General features: G+C 37.2%; 1 protein-coding gene across 1 annotated transcript in view; it reads right to left on the reverse strand.

Moving 5' to 3' along the window:
• The window catches only part of PREX2 (phosphatidylinositol-3,4,5-trisphosphate-dependent Rac exchange factor 2), a 126905-nt gene that overhangs the window by 5676 nt on the left and 101203 nt on the right, over positions 1 to 20026 (reverse strand). The window contains exons 37-39 of the mRNA XM_009076873.1: positions 18420 to 18486; positions 16163 to 16353; positions 4908 to 5010 (exon numbers count right to left, since the gene is read on the reverse strand). Of these exons, the coding sequence (XP_009075121.1) occupies positions 4908 to 5010; positions 16163 to 16353; positions 18420 to 18486 (361 nt within the window). The remainder of the gene's footprint in view (positions 1 to 4907; positions 5011 to 16162; positions 16354 to 18419; positions 18487 to 20026) is intronic.

Raw genomic sequence — 20026 nt, forward strand, 5'->3', positions numbered from 1 at the left:
TCTCTTCTTTCCCATCTCATCTTGAACCCGTTAATAATTTCACACCACTAAGCTTTTTGTGAAAGGAGATCCACATCTTTGGTACAACCTTAGCTTGTTACATCATGCATCATACAATGGTTTAGGTTGGTAGAATACTAAAGGCCATCTAGTTCAAACCCCCTGTTATGGGCAGGACATCTTCCACTAGACCAGGGTGCTTAAAGCCCTGCCCATCCTGTCTCTGAACACATACAGGAATGGGGCATCCACAGCTTCTCTGGGCAACCTGTTCCAGTGCCTCACCGCCCTCACAGTAAAGATTTTTTTTCTAAATCTAAATTCTAAAATATATTCTAAATTAAAGAACCAATCTAAACCCACTCTCTTTCACTTTATAGTCATTACCCCTTGTTCTATCAATATATGCCTTTGAAAAAAATCTGTCTCCAGCTTTCTGCTATTTTAATTTGGGTTGAATCTGACAGTTTCATTTGATGGCTTTAGTTCTGCTCTGGCGAGAACAATGGTCAGTCTCTACCTGTGACACATGTTCTTTACAAGTCTGTCATATACTCCTTCACTCATGAAACTGAACAATCCTAGGTTATTTTGTCTGTCTGTTCTGTCTATACACCGTTCTCAACCACTGATCATTTTTTTTCTGACCATCTCTGAACCTGTTCCATTATGCTGTATTCTTATGGAAGGGATAAGAACATCAGATACTTCAAAATGCAGGATCATGACAGCATGATTTCTACTTTGTCGTCTATCCCTGCCTAAACCATTGTAACTTCTGCTTTCCTGATAGCTGCTTAGAATTGAGCTGATGTTTTCTATCATATCCTGAGGTCTTGAACATTAAATGGAGTGGCAAGCTCACAGTCAACTATTTTGAATGTGAATTTAGGGATTGTTTTGTCCTCTGTGTTCTTCACTTAAGAGTTAACCCCGCTGATTTTCATCTGCTATTCTATTACTGAAGAAAAAAAAAAAAGAAAGAGAGAAAAAATACCACTTAAATGAGGCACAAAGTAAAACATCCTAATGGAAAGGTTAAGAAAACTCGAGAACAGACCACATGGGAAGCACTGTGCAGGAGTCTCCACTACTGGAGCTTTAAGAACAGATACAACAAAGGTCTGTCACAAATGACACAAGGATAGTTGGTCCAGTTTCAGTTACAAAGTTAGACATGCTGAATCTAGACCTTCATCACCTCCAGTGTCCTCAGTGCCCTTCTCTAAAGTTTGATCATTATAAAGAAACCTCAGCATGACAGACTGCTGAGACCGGCGTGTGCTTAACATCACTGAGAGCCAGAAAATACATGCAAAAACTATCTAAGTTAATCACATGCAGATACTGAACATTAGTACTGTGACTACCTCTGAGAACAAAACCAGCCTATTTTTTACTTGCATCAGTCACTAGACAAATTAATTTTAGTATCCTGCTCACATAATAAATCAAATGCATTAATTTAAAAAGGAGTCTAGCCTTATATAACCATGTAATTTATTGTTTTGTAGGGGCACAAATTAAACCTTACTTAAATCCACCAGATTCTTAGCTCTTTTGAGGAAAAGCCCCCAAGAATTACAAGCAACCTACTACATGACATCTTTTTGTCACCACTGAGCATTATTATACTATTTCTATTTCACTATACTGTTAATTTATACTTCTCCAATATTATTCTTAATTGACACTGTTTGTCTCATGTAGGCATAAGGGATAGCTGTGCCATGTGACTAGAATTCTACTCCCTGCATACCAGTACTGCCAGAGCACTAGTGAAAGATGATGGCAGCTTTGACACGACACCATCCATCTGGACTCTTCTATATGAACTAGTATTCTTGTTGCCATGAGGGAAAAAAAAAAAGGCTTTTTTTCAAGCTATGCACTAATTTAAGGATAGTAAGAACCAGTGACATAAAGAAAACAGGTTCTCTTTATGCCCTGTTCAAAAAGCTCTAAATCAGTACAATTCTTACAAGAATTATTCAAAATGTAGTGTTGTTATTATACTCATAAGGAGGCATGAAAACATGACTACTCACTTAAAATACAACAAAAATTCTCTCCTGGCCTTTTCTGTTTATCAGCTTTTTAGTTAATTTTCTTCCTCAGAGCCCTTCGCCCTTCTGCCTCTCCTTTCCTAGGCCTCTGTCCTCTCCACCCTTTGCTGCATCCTGAAGACACACTGCTGTCAAGATGCTTTACACAGTATTTCATAGGTACAGATGTTTACCTGAGTATGTATGTGAGTAAATAAAAGTTACTAAAAGATAGTTGGGACATTCTGTCAATTCTTTTTATTTTATAAATCAATCAAGACTGGATTAGCAGATGAAAAACAGAAATGACTTAACTAAAACCATCCCACAGACCCAAGTTCATACCCACTCTCACAAGTTGGTCTCTTTTCTTTGATTCTCACAGACCAGGTGCTTGTGAATATGTGATTAAAACTGACAGGGCAACTACTTTGAACATTGTTCCAACAATACAGTTGGGGCTATTATGAGTCTTGTTCAACATGATCATGACTTTATTTAATTTAAAAGAAAAAACGAATTCCTGAGGTTATCCATTCAATCAGGTGTCTTTAGTTATTTGGCACTGGTGCACCAAACTGGAAGATGTATCAGCTTTGAGCAGAGGCAATTTCCCCTTGTGGAAAGCTGATACTGCTAGGACTTAATGTTGCTGAGTAACAGATGGAATAGATGTCCTTTCATTTGCATCTCCCTGTGGCTAATATCTTTATTTCACAAAAGATTTAGGGTGTAAATGGGCTAACAAATTTGTTCATTTGTTTTATATAAAGCTGGGTAAAGGCACATGTATTGCCCTTAACTAAATGTTCTGCATCAAACCCCAAGAAGCCTTTTTGGGTTTTTTTTCCCTTCCAAGTTTTATGGCCTGCATTATGCTCTTGACAGTTAAATCCTACAGATAATTTAAACATTAAATCTGGAACAGGTTTCTAGAAAATACCATAGAGCATTGTTTAAATTACTACGAAACATTTAGAATTTAATGGAGGGTTATATTTCTTCTGTGGAACTCCAAGACTGATTTAAAATTACAACAAAAGATTATTACTCTATTAAATGCCATAGTGGTTTCCTGCAAGAGGAAGAATGTGTGAAAAATGACTGGCTTGATATACTAGTACACTTTTTTGCAGTGTCTGTGGGAGGTATTGAGATATTGGTGTCTTTAACAGCTATTGATCACCTGCTGCTTTACTTCAAAGAATGTGGTCTCACTGAAGTCTACTTTCTATATCTGTATTTGAGCACGAACAGTAACAGCTGCTCAAAACCATGTGAGTTTCTTTCATTTTGTCTTTCATTTTCATTTAATAAACTGCAGAAGATCCACAAATGAAGATCGATTTTTTTAAATGGCCTAGAACTGTATAATGAAAATGTGCACTTTGACAGAACATATCCTGCAAGCAGGTACATACAAACCCCTAAAACATTGGTTTTGATTGCAAAATACCCAGATCTGCCTTTGGTCTAGAACTTCAGGAGCAGACATATCAACCTATACATGCAAGTTTATCCTTATGCAGCAGTAGCTTTCTTTTCAAGTCAAGTTAAAGCTGCAATTCCTGAGCAGATGTACATGACCTGATTCAAGAACCTTGAGGGTATTTATTCACCACAGAAACTTAATTTGTGCACCAAATTATGTGAAAGTCCAATATGAAAAGGAATGAGACTGAAAACTTGATGTACCCATGGACAGGCAGCAGGACTTAGACATAATGAAATTAGATGACATCTAAACCCCAGAAATTATGAATCTTGTCTTATCTGTGATTAATTGTTCCAAGATTTAATTATCTTTTTTTTTCACTTCAAGATTGAGTGCATCCTGGATCTTGTTTATGATTTTGTCATAAGGTTGAAAGCTACTACAGGCTGGGATATATGTTCCATATGCACACAGAGTGATTAAGCCACCACTCAATCTCTCTTTGATCAACTGAATTGGCTGGGCTCTTTAATCTTGTCTAACAACCTCTGGACCACTCATGCTCCTCCTTTGAACTCCTTCCCAGACACATCCCTTTGAAACTATTTTCTGATAACAAGATACTCTAGAAAATGTTGTGCCAATACAGTAGAATGTATCCCGCATTTTCAGTTGCTATTGCTTTTTAATCCAGTATTTTTTTGGCATACCTTAGCCCCAAGAGTTCATGTTGAGGTGGTTATCTATCCACAACATCCTCTAAATCCTAATATTCTACTATGACCAAAGAGTAAAAAACACTGTTTTGACATAAGCACATTGTCCTCAGGAATCTTCCCTGGAAAGTTAAAACAATGGTTTTTATTTCTCCCCTTCCCTCCTATACTTCTCCTTAATTCAGTACATGAATCACTTTTTATTAACAGTAGTTAATAATCTTAAGCTATTTTTATGGATCATATATATTAAAATAAAGACTGTCTTAGTCAACAGACTGTTCTCATGTAAGGTGATGCAGTTACTACACATAAATCATTTTGTAAAATCATAACCCTGTAAAAATTATGATCTATTTAAACATACAGAGAAGCAAGCATCTGGTTAAAAATGGCATGTTTCTGTATTTACAAAATAACACAACACCTTTCAGGCAGCAATAAAGGAAGAGTATTGAGAAAAAACCCAACAAATGAACAAAAAAAACCCAACAAAAAACCCCACCACCAACAACAAAATCCAACCAAACAACAACAACAAAACACAAGAAAAAACCCAACACAAACAAAAAACTACCCAAACTAAGAAAACCCACATAGGCATCATACAGCATTAAGATGGAATGACTTGCTTGGTCAAGTCATTCTTGTTTGATGATAATTGTGTCTTGTTTGGAAACATGAAGAACTTGCCCACAGTGAGCATCTCACCTGTTTGCGCATGACGTCTGTAGCTTGCATGATATAGCGAGGAGGTAGTCCATGGCTCCGAGCCAGAATGATTGCCTGCTCCAGGGTAACACTCAGCGTGCAGCTGCAATGGAATACACAAGTCAGCTACTGGCTAGCAGAGATTTCCTGAAAATAATTGCTTTTATATCAATTATCTTTTTTTAAAAAGTTATAAATGAAAACATTAGACAGCAGACCTGCCCCCTATCCTTCGCTCACCTGAACACAATAATGTTTCTAAGTAGAAAGATTTTGAGTGTAAATAGTGTTCCTGATGACTTACAATCTAATGCATTTGTCTTGTTTTGTTGTTGTTAAAAAAACAACCAAACAAAAAAAACCCCACAAACAAACAAACTATCACCACCCCCAAAACCAACACAAAAATCCACAACCCAACTATGGTTTGGCAGGTGTATGAGAGACCGACAACTCAATGAGAAATTTTTTTTGGTAGTTGTATAAGTCCCTTTTCAGGTGGTTTCTGCACATTACCTCTCACCCTTCTCTGTTAAAGCAGACCCAGGCTTTGGTACCAGGATCCCAAGCTCTTGCCACTAATTTAGCTTGGTTATCCTCTTGACACATTAGTGCAGTGCAGTCCAAAATTAAGAGACATTTATCCTTTCCAAAAGAAGAAAATAAATAAAAAGGCCATTCCTTCAAATGCAGTGTCCTGTCCCACTCTGCCGATCTTTTTCAAATAAACCCTGGAGAACAAAACCTGGTCATGGCACCACATTCTAACGAAAAGGCTGACACTGTTTTGTCAAAGCAACCAGGGAAGTTTCAGACTTGCTGTAGGACAGACAACCTGTTATCATACTGGGCACAAAGCAGTAAGGCGAGTCACTTTGGACATGCCATTTGATTTCAGTTTTCATGGTGAAGACAAACAAATGGCTGGTTTGTCATACAATCAAGACCAAAACTGTAGAAGATTCATCGATAAAGACAAAAAAATCTAAGTAGAAACAGGCACTTTCTGGAAAGCAGAGCATGTTCGAGGGCTGCTATCACCCAAGAAGTGAAAGTGGCTCCATTCTGCACCAGTTAATTGCTTGATGATTTTTCTGTTCCCAACCAAAGTACTTCAATACTCAAATCTCTTCAACCAGAAACATGGGTTGTACAGAAAAAATATTCCACCACATCATAACCTGACAATAGCTGTGATTTTGAAGGTCAAACAATAAAACTAAGATGCATGGTTAAAATATACTTTTAAGTAGTCTTTTGGCAAAATCTTGTTTTATGATATGCACACGGAACAGACAATATGCTTCCATCAAACACTCATCTTGCTGAGCAGAAGATCTGTAGGCTGAAATATGTGACTGCACATATTTTCTTACTGAAAAAGCCCAAAACCTTGACACATTTTAAACACTGCTTAAGTTAATTTCTGGACTGCAGAAAGTTTCACAGTAGTGAGCATAGAAGCTCGTAAATTTGATCTGTAGCTTTATTAAAGGCCTTTCATTAAAAATGTATAAGGTAAGTGATTTTCCTTGGTAATGAAATAATTTCCATTCCCCAGTTTCTTGTATACACTGACCTCGGAGTTAACTTGAAGCAAAAATCTATTGATCCTTTGTATTATGTGTTTGATTAAGGTGCAAGACAGCTAAATATTAGATTAGAAATTCTAAACACTGTGTTTTCATCTTGTCTTTGGAAGGTGAAATATTGCACAAAGTACATGCTCATATTTGCCAGCACCAAAATCTAAACATCCAACCTTCAAGATGAGACTGCAAAAGAAGCTTTGTTCCACTGACAAAGAAGAAAAAGCCAAAATATCTGACACGTTATTTGACAGGTGTGATCCAAGGCAAAGAAAAAGGGTAAAAAGTTTCTCAGTAGGTATAACATGCATTAATGGGCTCAAAGTACAGTTTTCAACCAAGCAGTTACTAAGCCAACTTTCCCCTAAATCACATCTTCCTGGAACCTCAAAGACTGAAAGAACCGAAAAATCATATTCTGCATGCGTGAATCAAAATTAACAAAAGAGCCTCCTAAATCAAGGTCAGCTTGAAAAATTAAGTGCAATTTTGTGATTGAAAAAGACTGCCAAACTACTTCCTGCCCAAAACCTGATGAAATGGCTGGCAATTATGGACATTATGAGACCTCTACATTTTGACAATGTCAACCATGATTCAGAAATGAGGTTGCCAAATGTGTAGATAAAGCCATAACCAGAGCAGAAAAAGCAGAGACACAGAGTAAAACAACACCATAAAGATTTCTTTAAGAGGCTGATATAGAGGTAGGCAACAACTACAGTACAATTCTGAAACATACATGCTAAAATTGAAGATTTCACCTCATGGCAAAGAAGAATAGTGATTCTAAGGATAATATTTTTAACATATCCTATGAAATCAGTAGCAAAGACTCTCAAGATGACAACAGTGATGATGTTAACTATTACCACACCTCTTTAATAGAACATTTTACATTTGAGGTGAAGTCCTACTGTAATGCTGGTTAGATACGTCCACTATCTCTTTTAAAAAACATTTTAACTCATTAACGTGTGTTAAAAAATGTTAACACGCCACCAGTGTCATGACTGCATTTCAATATACTCTTTCATTAGAGGTGCAATTAATATCACTAGATTTTGTGTTCCTCTTAAGACACGTAAAAGGTCCAATGGACAGCAGGATTAAATATAAACTTGGTTATGGATTTTGTCATGTAATTATGAAATAAGGCTAATACTCTCTAAGTACAAAAAACAAACAACACTCAAAGAGCTTCATTTCAGTTGAACATCAAATCTGTGAAGTGGCATCCTCTAATAAAACTGATCACATAAACCTTCCATGGTACTATGCTGAAGTGACTCCCATGTCTCTACATGGTGGTGCTTTCTCCCAGATCTACAATTTTTTTTTTTAACTAGTATGTATCCCTTATCACAAATCAAACTGCTCTGGAAACTAGGTGTGACAGAAATAAATGGACACACAAAACATCAGATGGTAACATGGGAAAGATATAATTGGAAGTGCCTCAGCAATGGGGCTGCCAAGCATGGAGAGATCAAGCAAATGCAAATTTAAACCAATATAACTTCTAAAATTTCATGAAAAAATATGAAACCTGGTTATTCCTTATATTGTAGGACTGTTCTGGTGGTCTGAGCAAGGTTCAATATCAAGGACTGTCAACAAATACATGCAGCATGTAATAATCCGCTTTTTCCCCCCCATTTTGAGAGTTAATAAGCAGATGGTATTAAAGCTTACAAAGCAATCTGGAAGCACTTCTGACCACTGAAAGTGTCTGGTCATTTGGATGCAATCAGCCCAGACAAACCAAACAAGGAAAATATTTGGGCAAAAACTTCTTCAGTGCTCTCAAAACATTCTGTTATGGGAAGCATAAATCCCAAATCCATAGATTTTACAGTGTAAACAAATCAAAATCTGTTCTCACTCCCTCTTTTTTCCTCTCATCCCTTTTTTTATGCCAGAAAAACAAAAGACCCAAATTCATCATCTTAGAATTTATGTCTGTTAGAATCACAAATTCCCTGTCTTGACAGATTACAGCAGCAAAGCAGAGACATTTGGCTTTCCCAGGACAACTGGGCTGAGAATTCCTAATTTCATCCATTTGGTTTCCAAGACACAGAAGAAGCTGCACCTGCTCCCAGCCTCTGCCTGCTATCCCCAGTCTCCCATCAGTCATGACAGTATGGATGTGAAGATTAAATACAAACTTTCAAACATCTTCTGGATCAAACCATCCTGAACAAGCCTGAAAAATGAGGTTAAGTCATCTTCTATCATCAATAGTCCATTTGACTGGATATGATTTTCACTAAAGGGCTGCAAATCAGCTGGACAGATGCATATCTATACTGAAAAATGGAGTGGTAAAATAGGAAAATAGGCTGAAATTTTCTAAGCAATTGATTATTTCACAACAGCTTGTCTAGCATCTCTTGACAGTAAAATCATTTGAGTTTATGTTCACTACCTACAGACCTGCCACCCAATAAGTGTATATCTGTGTCACCAGAGTGAAAATAATATAAACCATTCCATTCATTCTCAGGTTTCAATTAGCCTTCCGACCATCCTACCAAAGGTGCACCAAAACATCCCTTAGAAAAATTCTCTGAATAGACAAGACAAGGTGAAACAAATTGGTTTAGTAGTTACTACAGTGATGTCAAAATTAATTATGGTCTGGCTATGTGACTAGGAAAAATATGAAAAGAGTACATTATGCTCAGCCTAATTAGAATCTAAAGCTTCTATTCAACATGTAATTTAATGTCATCATTATTATTATTTTAATTACTTTTCTTACTGTACATCATAAGCTAATCATACCTAGATCTGACCACTTTTTAAACCAATTACACTGAAGTATTCATTCATTTCTGCTGTCATTTAAATTAATGCTTATAGAGCAAATAATATTTGAGTCAGTATATGCAGCTAAACCCAGCACAAATTGAAAACTTAGTGTTAAAGTAAATCACTTTGGGGTAAATATTTTTTTAAAAATATTTCTCTCTAATTACTAGTGATGGCTGGGTAATATGCATTGATTCTGTTTTAAATCAGTGTTGAAAAGAATCCACCCACTGAAGCCTAGTCCAACATATAGAAAGCCATTACTCTGCACATGAGGTATATTTATTCCAGTACAATGGTTCAGTAATCATAAACACCATTTCAAAAAGTACCTGTGCAACATACACTACCACCATACAGAGCAGCCAGTCCATGGTTAAAGGGTCTTCTGCCTTTTATCCATTAAGCACCAGCATGCATGGGTTTCCTTCTCAGAAGCCACCACTGTGATTACGTAGTTGTGCAAACCTCCAAATGAATGTATCCCAACTCCCTTCTCAGGCATACATCCACCATAATCAAACCCAGCTCTACCAGATATTTTCAAACAAACTACCAACAGATTTCTGACTTGCTGAAGTAGATGGCATGAACTTATCATGCTAGAGAATCAGTCTTGGGAGGTAAATATATATTAGCCATATTTCAGAACTAACCTTGGCTAATGACTTCTTTTGTCAGTTACAAATATATATTTTATCAGGTGTATTAGATTCAATATTAGTAATTTTAAATCTTGGAGCATGAAACATGCTATAGGTAATGTTGATTCTTCTCTGCAGTTAGTTTGAAAGATTGCTGTCATCCATCTATTTCCAGAAACAAATGTGACTATTCTAACTTTTGAAAACAGAAAGGTTTCAAAGAAAAAGAAAAGCACTTCTTTCACTGTATATTATCTGTCAGTGTTAAAAAACTGCAGGGAACATCTTTCCACAATCATTCTTCCAGCAAGACCTTTAATCAGCTGGAAATCTTGCAAGGAGACGCTTCCACTATTAAATATTCTTTGCCTGATGGAAGAATAGCATTTCCAAAAGATTCAAAGCATCCCATGCCTTTTGAGTACTCATTTTCAGTCATACTTGCAAAACCAAACAACCAACCATATCTAAACAATCTGAAACAACAGCTTTGGCAATTATCTCTTGTTCTGTGCAGAAAGTCTTTCACATAAAGGATTCTTCCCATGTAAACAGGTAAGCAAACCTGCTAGAAAACTGCAGTTTACTTCCTGTGTTGTAAACAGTTCAGGCAATTCATTTAACTCACTTCCTTGCCAAAAATTAAAGAAGATTTGGCTAAGTTATTAATTTTAGATGGTTTGAGAGATCCTATCCTATTTCCATTGTACATTTTACACGAAAAAACTCAGACTCTCTCAAAGACTTGGACTGCAGATAAGGTGATACTACAGGAACTGGAGCATGAGGGGATGATTCTACAGAGCACGGTGATAGAGTTGTGTGCCAACCAACTCTGCTACTAAATATCCATAATGCTACAAGGAATCCAAAGAGAAAAAAAGCACACCTTGAAATCCATACTAGTAACAACTTAGATCCATCTTATCTGTCTCAGTGCATTTTATGTGCTTCTCTGCATTTTCAGATAGCATTTTAAATGGAACAATGTGTCGTGGTTTAACCCCAGAATTTAAACCATGGACGAGAACTGTAAGACTAAAGTCTATCACATATGCATTAGAGATAACAAATCAAAAAATTTACTAGATTGCCTATGAAAGGCAAATATCGATCAAAATAAACCATCACTGTACAACCAACCTATTTGTGCTGTCCTGTTTATTTTGTTTTAAGACAAATTCTCACATATTTAGCAATTATATAACTGCTTTCAGATAGTAACCAGTGCAGAATGAAATACTCTATTATCCTAAATTATTTTACAAAAAGAAAAGTTTGTTTATGCCTCAGTAAGGTATCACAAAAATACACTAATCATAGAAAGACATAACAAAAATGCAATTAAAAAAATAGAAGGGAATCTTGACTAAATGGGAAGGTAACAGGACTAAAAGCACATTTGAGACCAGATGGCTGGAAAAGAGCATGGATTAGTTTTTCAGCCTGTGCTGACCTGCCTCCTGAACGTACTCCCTTCAATCCCAGAAAGCTTTCTTATTGAGGAGGTAATAGCCTAAATATAGGTGCAAAACTCAAGGAGACTTGTTCTTTTTTTTTTTTTCTTCATAGCACACAGTCATTGAGCTCAAAACTAAATTCCTAGAGGAAAATTTCTAAAATAATCTAAAAGGAAGAACTCTTATGATAGAATGTCTACAATACAAATTCAGAGCACCTATTTTTCACCTTGTTTCATTGGATTCACAAGGCACCTGGCCATGATGGACAGCTTATGGTGTTACTCTGCTTTGCAATGTGGAATATGAAGCAGGTTTAGCTGGATTGCAGGAGTGGTGCCAGCTACAGGAGACAGCATAATCAACCCCTGGCAAAACCTGCCTCATCATTCAGCTCAGCGTCTGCCAGCCAGAACCCCACTGCTTGAAGGATGGTAACGCTAAGGAGAGACTTTCTGGAGGGGAAATTAAAATTCAGAAAAGAAAATAAGGCAGTGATTTTTCTGGGGTTCATCAAGATTATAAAAGACTTTTCTCTTGATCCTCCAGGAAATGCAAAATTTTAAATAAACTTGGGATTTGTTTCATTTGGATGCTTTCAACAATTCCTTTGAGCCTGTAAGGCCTATGGTCCCTGAACAGATTTCTGCAGCTGCTGCACCTAATTTCATTTTGGCATGGAAAGAGACTAGGACATGTCTGTGCTGTGCAGTCTTGCTCCTCTCCCTCAAGCAGGAGCTAGCATCATGATTCAGTAAAATTCAAAAGTGCCTTTCATCACCTACATTTGTACAGACTGATTGCAACTTCAAAGAGAACGAATACAAGTAAAGAAAGCAGTGTTGTTTACAGGGTGACAGCTGACTGGCAGGCAGAAATATAATTATGGATGATAAAATAGGGCAAATAGAAATGCAAACTATTGATCTCTTGGACTAATTTAGAGGTCTGTTCCTGATGTTGATCAACAAGGCATGTTCCCTTATGATAAACTAAGGGGAGGTTTGTAGTATTCACACATCACTAAGGTCAGTGAAGGTTAAAGGGACTTATTTTCCCCCATCCTTGTTTTTCTGGTGATCAAAATGTATTTGAAAAGAACTGCTGTCTGAAATAGATACAGGATTGCAGGCTCTAATGTAAATTGGTAAACATATTGTCATAATAAAAATCAAAGCAAAGCAATCACCAGCAATTCAAAATCCCCAGCATTATCTTGGATATAGGGATGAAAGTATGAACTCTGTCAAGCTGTTTTAGCCTAGTGCAGCGTAAAAAGCAATTTAATATGGATCACAGGGAAGTCAGAAACCAAGACACTGCTGATCCAGAGATCAGCAATCACTGTCAAAGCAGACAAAGCTGCTGTTTCATAGTTCTTGGCCTCTTCTGCATTGGACTGTCACCCAGTGCCTCCCTCACAAGCTATCTGGGACTTGTTTCTGGTTAGAAGGAGTACTGGCAGAACCTCCATCCCACCCCCTGTCAATCCGTGACACCTAAGTTATGAAAACACAGAAAGGGCTCTCCAGTCAGTTCATTAAGAGACAGAAAAAATAACTGATGGAAGGTAAATGCGCATATATATATATGCATATATATATGTATGTATGTATATGCATATATATATAATTTAAAATCTATTAAATATATTATTAAATATATCTACACTTTGACAGATTAATGGTTTGCTCAGTTCCCACTCCCTGTGAACAAAAGAAATATGTTGAAGAGCAGATTACCCTTTACTCTTTCACTGACTCTCAGACATTCACTCCCCTTAGAGACCGATCATAGAAATCAGGCTAAAATGAGGGCTTTTTAAAAGAAGGTATAGGGAAATCTTCCTCCAAGTTGATTATTCTTCATTTTTAAGTGGGCAAGACTGATAAGTGAATAGATTTTCAAAGTTTAATCTGCAAGGGCAATTCACATCTTTCTCCCATCTGTTTATCTAGTAGCATCTGTAGATAATACCAATTTTCAACTCTTTTAATATCCATAGCACAGTGCTAAAAAAGTCATGAGTCCTTGATCTGGCCTACAAAATGTGAGCATCTGCAACTGATCACAATCGAGCACTTCATAGTATTTAGTTTCTAAGAACACAGAATGCCAGATACACTGCTGAATACAACCAGAGATAAATATCCCCTCTAACCGACAAGCTTGAACTTAAAGAACTAACTTACAAGTTAAGGAGCACTATTTTGTCACATTATCTGCCCTGATTAAATAATACTCCAACAGAGGAATTAAGCCTTCAAGGTAGCAGGCAACAAAATCATCTTATATCTATGGGACTCGATCACATCCAGCATCTATTTCCCCTTCTGTCCTTCTCACAGGAGTTCATGGTGCTGCAAGACCATTTCACTCTGCAGAGCAGCAAGGGGAGTTCACAAAAACACTGCAGAATTTAGCAGTAGAAATGCTGGTCACAAAATTCATCCAGCAAGCCTACTAACTGGAGCCACGTTTTCTCTCTAGGCAATTTCAGAACGCCAAAAAGCAGAGCCCACTTAGTACTGGACTGTAGACATGTGGCTTATGGAGGCCAGAAAGAGAAAACAGCACATGAAGTGACTTTATATGACTCCAAATGCTAAGGAAAAACTTCATCCATCCAGTTTTTATGTACAAGAGTAACTTCAGGAAACTGTTGTTAAAAAACTTCCTTAGCTTTTACCACTTCAAAAAATAAGAGCACACAAATCCCTTCTAGTCTCTAAATGCATGAGTTTCCTTCTGAACTTCTAGAAATTCCAGGAAAAACTTTGAGTACCTATAAAAATTCTCAAGTAATCCATTCCTTTTTCCTGGAGGGCCTATCTTAAAATGTCTCTGATAATGCCAAGAGCTAATGTTTCTCTCTCTGAACAGATGGCAGCCACAAAGGCAGTATTAATGCACAAAGTAACAGTATCCTGTACAAAAGCTCAAACGGACTTGCTGTAAAGCAGAACTAGTCATGCTTCAGAGAAAATTGTTTTGCACCTTCACTTTATGTACATAGGTGATCTTGAGTCCTTTAACGTCTAGATGTAAACCCACACACTGTGCTTTTAAATCCCATTCCCATGCTCATAACACAGTCTTTCAATCCAATATACCGGTTTTCTAATATTCTGTGGGGTTTAAATATAGTTAAATAGACATTTAATAGTTTACACCTTTGAAATAGCCCCAGTTTTGAGCAGAAACATGATGAATAATTGACTTTCATCAAACAGCTCACATTCAGATTTAAGTCTACTACCACTTATTCAGTCACCAAATTAATCTGAATAATTTGTGACCTACATTCTCTAGGGCAATAATTTATTTGGGCAACTAAAGTTGCTCTGACTTTATTCTTACACCAGAATAATCTTTGGAACAAATATACTGCCAAATTCATGAAACAGTGATGAAACCCAGAGGCAGACTTTCTCAGCCCAAGGTCTTCTCTGATCACAAAAGTCATGAAACTGAAACCAATTGAAGAGAAAAGCTGTATAGCTTCATGGTTCTTCTGAAATGACAACTTCATAGCAGTCCATGCTATATAGTATTTCCATCTTCATCTGATCCAGTGACTACTGTTAAATACAGCTTTTTTTCTGCTATTGCCTAAAATGAAGTGCAGTGTACAGTATGTTATATACACTTGTACCATTGACAGAGAGTAATACAAATAGTCTGTTGCAAACTGTCAAATGGCAAGCACTGTCTTTATATAACTTAATTATGCCTGCTATATATGGAGCTTCCCTTGTTTTTCATGCCTGATAATCTGCATTGCAGCTTATGTTCCAATTGCCTTTCTTTTTCTCCCCTACTCAAAGCTCTTTCAAAGAAAGGACATTACTTAAAATGCAGAGAAAGTAATGCTCATTCCAATGCAAGGTACTGGCAACCAAGTCTGCTAAAATAAGGATTTGAATAGATCAGAAACCAAGGAGCATATTTTTAACATACTGCTACCTCTAATCTACAGTTTAAAATTCTTATAAAAAGAGCAGGTATTTTGTATCAGATTCTTGGTTATGTTTGTTCTTTTGTTTGTTGGGATTTTTTTCCCTCTCCAATTGTAGTCTTTGCTTTTTGGTATAATGTACAAAAAACCTATAATGTGCTCAGCTGGAGCATAAACATATTGCTGCCTTTGATGAATATGATTAAGTACCAGAGAGTTCCATAATGATGCTATATATATTTGTCTACTAAAATCTCTCAGGGTTGATGACAAAGATGAGTTGATTACAGGTCATTTCATTTTTTTAAATTGTATTAAACACACCGACTGTTCCCCAGGCTGAACTTCTAGTTATCATAAGGTACACCTGCAAAAACGCATTTTTCATCTGTGTCGGGTTTTTTTCCTTGAAACAAGCCCTACTATCATTCCCCCTAGCATAAAAACAAATTTCAGCATTTCTTGCCTGTGCTAGCAATTCAATATAATAGGTGTTATTCACCTAGGAAACATTCCTTTTTCTGCTTTAGCAATTAAGATTTCTGCCTCTTACTGACTTGAATCAGGAACAATCCACTACAACTGCACAAAACAAAATGGTACTGCTCATTTCTGTCAATCACTGCAAATAAAATTCTAGAATTTCACCACAAATCTTTCAAGTATGTTGGGTATTTAGCTTAAGGTATTATATATTTATCCCTTTATTAATAAAGAGCAACAGTCTCCAACCTGCAATAATTGAATGACTGACTGCAACAAAAGAAGGAATAAAAACATGTCATACCGGTGAACTCCACTGTTGCACATAATGATGTGACAAGCTCCAAGCCTGCTACAGAGTTCAGATGCCACAGAAAGCAATCCAACTCCAGAAGCACTGCACGCAGTGTAGGCACAGGCCGCAGTGCGCTTGGATCGGATAAAGGACCCTATGAGTCGGTAAAGTTCATCCAAGCAATTGAGAGGCCTCATCAGCTGCAAGAGAGGAAGAGAGATATTTAAATATCTGCGACTGAGAGCACACAAAATACTCTAAAAGAGCAGGTCATCACAGATGTAGGTAGAATGGCACGTCTCTCTGAGAAAGCCGAAGCCAAATTCCATGACAAATGCAAAACACAGAGTTTTCTGTTATGTGACCTATGACAACTTTTAAAAGCTTTTCAATCCTTACCATCACTGACTGTTTCATTCTCAGTACTGCCTATGGAAGTGTTTCTCACTTCAATAGACTGAATAGGCCCATGAGTACCACATCTACTAATGGACTGGCAAAGAAAGGAAGCCATGAAGAAGCAACCTACAACCGTACACACATACAGGAGGGATAGCAAGACTGGTTAACTGACTTGTGAGAAAATCAGTTTATAATTATGACAACACTGTCCTTCATTTATCAAATATCTACCTAGTTCCTAATCCTAACTAACAGCATGGAAAAATAAAAATGACCAGGAGTGACAAAAACATACTACAAAGCAACAAGAGTTAACTTTGTAGTGGGACTTAAAATAACCCCAACATTACTGTATTAAAAACAGATGATCTACCTAGTAAAGAAGGCAGCTTCAAGTACAAGGCTGTTCACAGAAGAGGAACCCTCAAAAGTGGTCTAGCAATAAAAAACAATATCTCATGGCACTTTATGTAAAGATGATGTTCAGAATACAGTTTTGCAGACTTCATAAATCCAAATTCCCATTTGTCTTTGTTCCAAAAATAGTTACAGACTCCAATAAACACCCCTGCTACTCAAAGAATTAATCTTTTGAAAGACAGATTAATTCCCTAAAGACAGTTTCAACTAGTTAGGGAAATGGCAACCTCACTTGCTCCTATATTATGGTTACTCCATTGAAAAGCACAAAGGTCAAGTAAATACTTTGTAAGAAACAGCATATTTAAACTTGGGTACAAATTGATTTCACTTGGTTTAGGTCCTACTGTTCAACTTGCATCCACTTAAATTGATTTCAGCTGGCGTCATTTACTAATTCAGAGTTATGGTCAATAAAGCAAAAGACAAAGCCAAAAATGGATCATGCACTCACTCTTGTCTTGCTCCAATTCAAATTAAATGCATTAACTTAACCTAGCATCCCTTGGTCACGTCTGGATTATGAGATGCTTTTATCTTGCCATTGAACTTTTCACTGAAATATATAGGGAACAGGCTTAGGGGTAACAAGCACTCTGCACAGAGCTAAATGCCCCCTGCTGCATCTTAACTGCTTGGCAAGTTAAGTTCCTGACTCCCCAGGGAAAAAGAGGCAAATGTTCCTCCTTCCATCCCATGCAGTCCTGCATGGATCCAAGAAACAGAACTATCAGTCTGTTAATACCAATATTGGATGACACCAACATAAAATTTTAGTCTCTCATAGGGCTCAGCTGATGATCACTATTATTTCTCCAGCCACAGTAGCTCAATCACTTTTGAAGTCAGTGTAGGCAAGACCCTAGGAATTTCTTTATTCCCTCCAATGGGCTGCAATATGGGCATTAACGCTCCAACAACAGGAGAGAGCATTAAATGAATTTTCATAGCCCCCGGGATCTCTCAATCACAGAGGTTTAAAGACAGATGAAAGCATTTGAAGAAAGTCTAAATGAGGAGATTCAGAAAAAAAAAAGCCTTTTGAGCAGCATGTTGAAGGACTATTTAATTTGGAAAAGTGCTTCCAGTTTTCAGAACAAAGACTTTCTGCCTGCACCTGTCCTCCCCCATCCTACCCCACATGCTCCTGGAGCAGTTCCATCACTCTGAAATCACAGTGAAAAAGGAAAGCTGTGATTCCTCTTCTCAAACACACAGACACCCTCCTGCCACACCTTTTGATACAGAGCCACATGGCACCACCTCCCCTAAAACACAGATGGGACGAAATGCTGCACAGAAAGCTCCTCTCTTCCCTGTCTCTCTCTCCCCAGCTTTAAATAATTCATTTTTTTGATGGAATTATGGAAGCATCAAGAAAGGGTTACAATAACAAATTGTGTAACATGCAAAGTTTAATTAGGCACTCAACATTTTTATTTACCTTATCTATATAAGCCGCTTTAGATGTTGAATTTGGAGGCAAGTTTGACTTATCCAGGTAGAATGCCCTGAAAGAACAAACAGATGAAGGCAAAACCTGTTAATTGTCTAAATTCCTGACCAAAATGTGTATAAGTGACTATTCTTAGATACCATCCTAAAGTTGGAATTTTTTATACTTTACGCTATGAGAGGGTCAAGGAGGAATACAATACTAAACAGGCACTATCACATTTTCTTTTAAAGCAATAAGGAACATATTTTGTTCTGGAGACAAAAAACATCCCTCTTCCGTTTAACTAGTTTCACAAAAACTGGATCTGAAAGTGATTTTCACCAAACCCATGGAAGTTTTGTGGCAACTGTCTAGATTTTAATAGTGACTTTAGGAAACTTGGCGTATAAACAGCTATAAGCTTTTTTGTATTTGCTGCATATAACTGAAATAACATAAAACCAGAATCCCAAACATGGAACACAGTACTGACAGAGGAAGCATAATCACATTCACAATATAAAAAGAAACAAAAAAGCACAAACCCTACAAGAGACAAATATGCATCATCAAAGCAAAATGGCATTTGCAATGTGTGCGCTCACGCATGTATGTGCAAATAAAACCCAAACTGCCTTTCTTTACAATTTCCACACATTTCTTTGAAAATGAATTAGTGCATGAAAGGAAGAGCCAAAGAAAACCATCATTTACCTGCAGAACACAAATGTGACAGAGAAAGCATACTTACTGCATCAGGTTTATCTACTGTGTACTAAAGCTCACCAACACACATTCCCCCAGTTCCTTCTATAACCTTTCACTTATTAATGAATAGTCCCAGAAAAAGTTTCTATGAAACGGACAAATGCAACATATGTTGCTTTCAAATACAAAGTTGATTAATTGTCAAAGGAGGGTGACATTTTGTACAGACAGTTTCCATGTTATCCTTCTCTCCTAAAACAAAAAGCCCTTCCTCTTACTCAACACCAGAAAGGGTGAGTTTCAGCAGAGAGCACACAGGAAGCACAGAGCTCTTCTCTTGCCTCCTTCATTTCAGGAACCCTAGAGGAATTTTTGTTTTTATTTTCCAATTTATAAGCAAATTAATTGCTCACTACAAATGAGCTATCACTAAATATCTCATAGGCAGAGGAAATATCTTACATATCTCTTTGATAAGATCACAGTCTTTCTGCCTCTGCAGCAACACTTAAAAAAAAGCCTGTCCCTGACCACAACAGTGGAGTCAGACCAGATGATCTTTAAAGGTCCCTTTCAACTCAAACCACTCTGTGACTCTCTGACCACAAAACTCATTCTGCTGGTTGTAAAGCTTCTTCTACAACCTGCTGTGGCAGCTGACAATAGAAACACCTGGTAGGCCTCCCTGACTGGATGAGGCATCCAATGAGAACCAGGCAACAGCTATCACTGCAGCAAATCTGGGCAAGGTTTAAATAAAACAAAGCAAGAGAAACCCCACTGAACTATGGAATACATAGGAAAAAAAGGAGAGATTCTCCAATAACAACCTCAAGGTATCACTATGATCCTGCTGCACTGCCTGTGCACAAGGAGCAGACATGACTAAAGGTCACAGCTGAGCC

The sequence above is a fragment of the Acanthisitta chloris genome, unplaced genomic scaffold (assembly GCF_000695815.1).
Source record: "Acanthisitta chloris isolate BGI_N310 unplaced genomic scaffold, ASM69581v1 scaffold1076, whole genome shotgun sequence".
NCBI classification, from domain to species: Eukaryota; Metazoa; Chordata; class Aves; order Passeriformes; family Acanthisittidae; genus Acanthisitta; species Acanthisitta chloris.